The 3,955-nt window shown below is 44.6% G+C and overlaps 1 protein-coding gene across 1 annotated transcript; it reads right to left on the bottom strand.

Annotated features, from left to right (window-relative positions):
• Positions 1-294: 294 nt before the first annotated feature.
• LOC136989600 (uncharacterized) lies at positions 295-1,944 on the bottom strand. Its single transcript, XM_067287817.1, has one exon. It carries the CDS (start codon positions 1,942-1,944, stop codon positions 295-297), a length of 1,650 nt encoding a protein of 549 aa, XP_067143918.1.
• Between the last annotated feature and the right edge of the window lie 2,011 nt (positions 1,945-3,955).

Raw genomic sequence — 3,955 nt, 5'->3', positions numbered from 1 at the left:
CAGAGATGCCTCGCGATAGTGTAGGACCCCTTGGATCCCCGAGACCTATCCGCGCGGGTCCCCCTACGAGGAGGTCGTCCCCGTCGCCTTCGGCGCGTCATCCGGTTTTGTTGGTCACCAGATGTCGCTCGGCCCTTCTCACGGAATTTGGGTTTCTTACCGCGAGCTCGGTTGTGACCGTTGTCCGTCGTTTTCCGGACCGGCGATATGCCTCCCTCCGGACTTAGCACGTGTGTGGGTGGTTCCGATTGGCCACTGGCCGCGCCCGCCGTGGCCCGAGACCTCCGGGTCTCTTCACCGCTGTGTTTTCTTTGAACCCGAGTGACGGTCGCCAAGATCACGTTCGCCTGTTGCCCAATCAATCCGGCCAAGTCGTCCACGGAATGACACTCCTTCGTAGCATCCAGAGGCTTCATCCCGTGTCGTATTCGGTAACCCTAGCAGCGGTTCGCTAGTTTCCCCGATCGCTCGTCTTTGGTCATCGGCGTGTTGCGCCAACTGAGTCGCGGGTTCCCGGCCGATATCTCCCAAGTCGATTATTTCCCCGACGCCACAATTTTGACCCTGAGGCGTCCCAGCTACCCCATTCTTTACTGCTCTGACTCCCGGCCTCCCTTCATCAGCGTCCTCGCCCTCCAGTTTCCTGTTCGCGGCGGGTCGTTCGCTTCGGCTATCCGATTCGCTACCGGAATATCTCCTCGCAATAGGAATCGCGTCCCCTGCTTTATTTTGCTCAGACTGCGCCCTCCGCTCACACTGGGCCGTGCGCTGCCGCTCTTGTGTCTGGTCAAGCGGTCCTATGACCATCCCCCGGTTTTTGTCGTCGGGCGGCTCTCGTTTAACCGCCTCGCTCGCTTCCACGAACATCCCCGCTACCGCACTTAATATACTCTGCTCCTCAGCTAATTCCCTTTTTCTTGCCTCGGAATCCGCTTTCTCTCTCGCTTCTACCAGCGCTCGGAAGTCCCTTTCCGTTAAGAGTGCGTCTGTCGCTTTCCCTAACCTATTGGTGATCGCACACGTCACCCGTGCCGATCCCGGCGTTTCTTCGCGTCCTTTCTCCCACAATCCAAGTGGTACTGAGGCTAAGCCTGCCTCTACCTGGTGACCTAAGGCTCCAACGAGTTGGCTTTTCTCCCTCGTTCCCGTCACCGCTTTAGGGACCCACGGCTTCCTTAAACCCGACGCTTCCGTTTCCGAAACGTCCTTAGCTGGGGGACCACTTCCGCCGCCTACTATCCCAGTTCCCTTCAGCGACCTCCCGACTTCGGGTCGGATATTATGAACTGCCTCCTTTCGTCTTGCCGCGACTCCACTAGACTCCCTAATGTCCCGGTCTACCTGTGAGTTGCGCCTACTTTCTACTATTAGCATGGGGACTTTGGCCACCCTGACCCCAGCGGTTCCCGTCCTCGATCTGGCTACGTACGTGGGCCTTCCTTCTCCCCGCATTGCCTTGACCCGATCCTTTGCTTCCCCGCTCCCCGGTGGGCAAGAGAGTTTGGATGCTCTCACCTCCACCCCCACGCGGTCCGCTGCCTTGGGTCGCATGCGTTCGGCCTCGTCCTCTACCCGCCTATCAGGACACCCTCTTTTCTGCCGGTCAGTTTCCCTTGGCCTATCCAATTCCCCCTGCGGCTTGTTTCCCGACAAGCTAATTCTATCCCTGAAGTCGCGGTTCCCCTCGACTTTAAGTCCTTCGGATCGTGTTTGCCGTTCCTGCCGCCTCGTATCGTCTAATTTCCCGGTGATCCCCAGCCGTAACTTAAACCGTTCTAACTCTATCTCTGCCCTCCTCGTCTCAGACTTGATTTTCGCGATTTCGGCCCGTAACCTACGTGCTTCGAGTTCGCGACTCGACCTGCTTGTCCTACGCGCCGTTCCCTGCTCGTCATCCTCCCAGTCCCTAGCCTCTAGCTGCCGCGATTTCGCGCGTCTAGGCATCTCTGTGTGCTAGCGAGAAACAAAAAATTTACCTGGGTCTAATTGCTGGTGATGCTCTGTACGTCTGCTTCTCTGTCGTAGCTCAGTTCTTCCGATTCTTTGGAGTATAATCCAGGATAATCCAACGTAATCCAAAATATCCAAAATATCCTGCCGACTGCGCCAGTAATGTTCAAAATAACCACTCAGTCGGTTTGACGAAAAACACAAATTTTATATTTACAGTAAATGTACAAAATAATCCAAATTAGAGTTACAATTTAATATGCACAACACTAATTCCAACAACAACCGACTATTCCCGTACAAATTCGTCGAAAGAACTCCTTACGAACAAACAGACTTGTAATTAACAAAACCTCCGAGTCAGGAACAAGTTCATACACAAACACGTAACTTCCCACGAGAGAGTTAGTTAGCACCTCGATAACGACGATCTCCCTTGATCCGATCCGATCCGATCACCTCCGATACGATCACACCCTCCGATCCGAACTTAAATAGTCGACGGCGTTCGAACCCTGCTCCAATCAAATTTGAATGTTCCCGCAACGGCCGCCAACGGTCACTTCCCGCCGGCCAATCGTCCGATGGTTGACGATTCGAAACTTAACGGTTCTTCCCACGGAAGTTCCTAACGGTCGTTTCCAACGGCCGATCCTAACGACTTTTCCGTTATGACAGTTCGTTATAACAAACAGGTGGGAATCGCGCGCCTTGGCGATTCCATACCTTACAGACATGAATAAAATCATGCATATTTAATTCACTACTAAATCTTAGGTATGAGACAGATTTACTGTTGGCTACTGAATTATAAATGAAAGGCACATCTTTTATCTTTTGAAATTTCTTTCTTCTTTATAAATCTTTCATAATTATCACAACTAACAAGTAACTTATCATATGAGCTAATATCAATCATATTTTTTTTATATATATATATATAAAAATTAAATTAAAAGAAAGTATGACATATTATATAAAAATCCCACTATAAATAATATTAAAATATGTAATTTATTTTATACAATAAATGAAAATTCTATATATTAAAAAAATAAATAAATTCGATTAAATTCTGTGTATTTTTTTTCTTTTTTTTAAACCAAACAGTTCATTTATTATTTAGATTTATGATATAATCTATAATATATAGTTCAGATATTATTGGTTTAAGAATAAATTTCAAACGTGTTTTCTTTATCTGTAAACTGAAAATCCCATTTCCGATCCTAGATTTATATGTTATTGATTTCTTTTTTTTTGTATGCATATAAGGGATAAAATAGATACATCAATATGAAAAGCGATTTCAATACTCCATCGCTCATCAAACAATCTTTTGTCCTCATTTTTTACTCTTGTCGGTTGAGTTTATCAAGATCATATTTTGTGCTAAAGAAAAGAAATTATAAACCAAAAAAGAGGAAAAAATTATATATTTTATGGTGTTCTTTAACGTATAAATATTGCTCTTTTAAGCAACGTATAAGTAAAATCCAGCTAAAAAATGAGTAAATTTGTGTAAACATTTAGTAGTTTTGTTACATAGTTACTAATATAAAATATCCTTTATATATATGTATATATATATCTTTTTTAAAAGTATATTTAAGTTTTAATTTAAAAAATTCAATAGGCTAATTCTTTCTCCTTCCTTTTTTCTTGGGACTAATCCGTTTTCTTACTGTGAAACTTTTTACAATTCTCTACTTCATCAGCAATTAGCAAAATAAAAAAAAGTATATATTGCGTAAAATACACACAAAAAAAGAAGAAGAAGAAAAAAAAGGATAATTCTCTAAAATTTTTTCTCCAGAACATTTGCATGAAAAAGAGAAAATTGCGATTTTTTTCTCCTCCTCCTCCTCCTCCTCCTCCTTCTTCTTCTTCGCTCAGTTTCGCCTTCGTTTCATTATTCTGTTTCGCCCTTTTTTTTTTGTCTTTTTAATTATTTTAAAATGAATTTCATTGCTAATTTATGACGACAAAACGTTACTGATCAAAC

This window comes from Centruroides vittatus, unplaced genomic scaffold (genome assembly GCF_030686945.1).
Source record: "Centruroides vittatus isolate TY-2023 unplaced genomic scaffold, ASM3068694v2 scaffold_712, whole genome shotgun sequence".
In the NCBI taxonomy this organism is placed as follows: domain Eukaryota; kingdom Metazoa; phylum Arthropoda; class Arachnida; order Scorpiones; family Buthidae; genus Centruroides; species Centruroides vittatus.
The sequence above is the reverse complement of the archived record's forward strand: the minus strand, read 5'-3'. Positions and strand labels throughout refer to the sequence as shown.

Excerpts from the sequence above, each read along its gene's own strand:
- LOC136989600 (XM_067287817.1), bottom strand. The coding sequence starts at position 1,944 with ATGCCTAGACGCGCGAAATCGCGGCAGCTAGAGGCTAGGGACTGGGAG.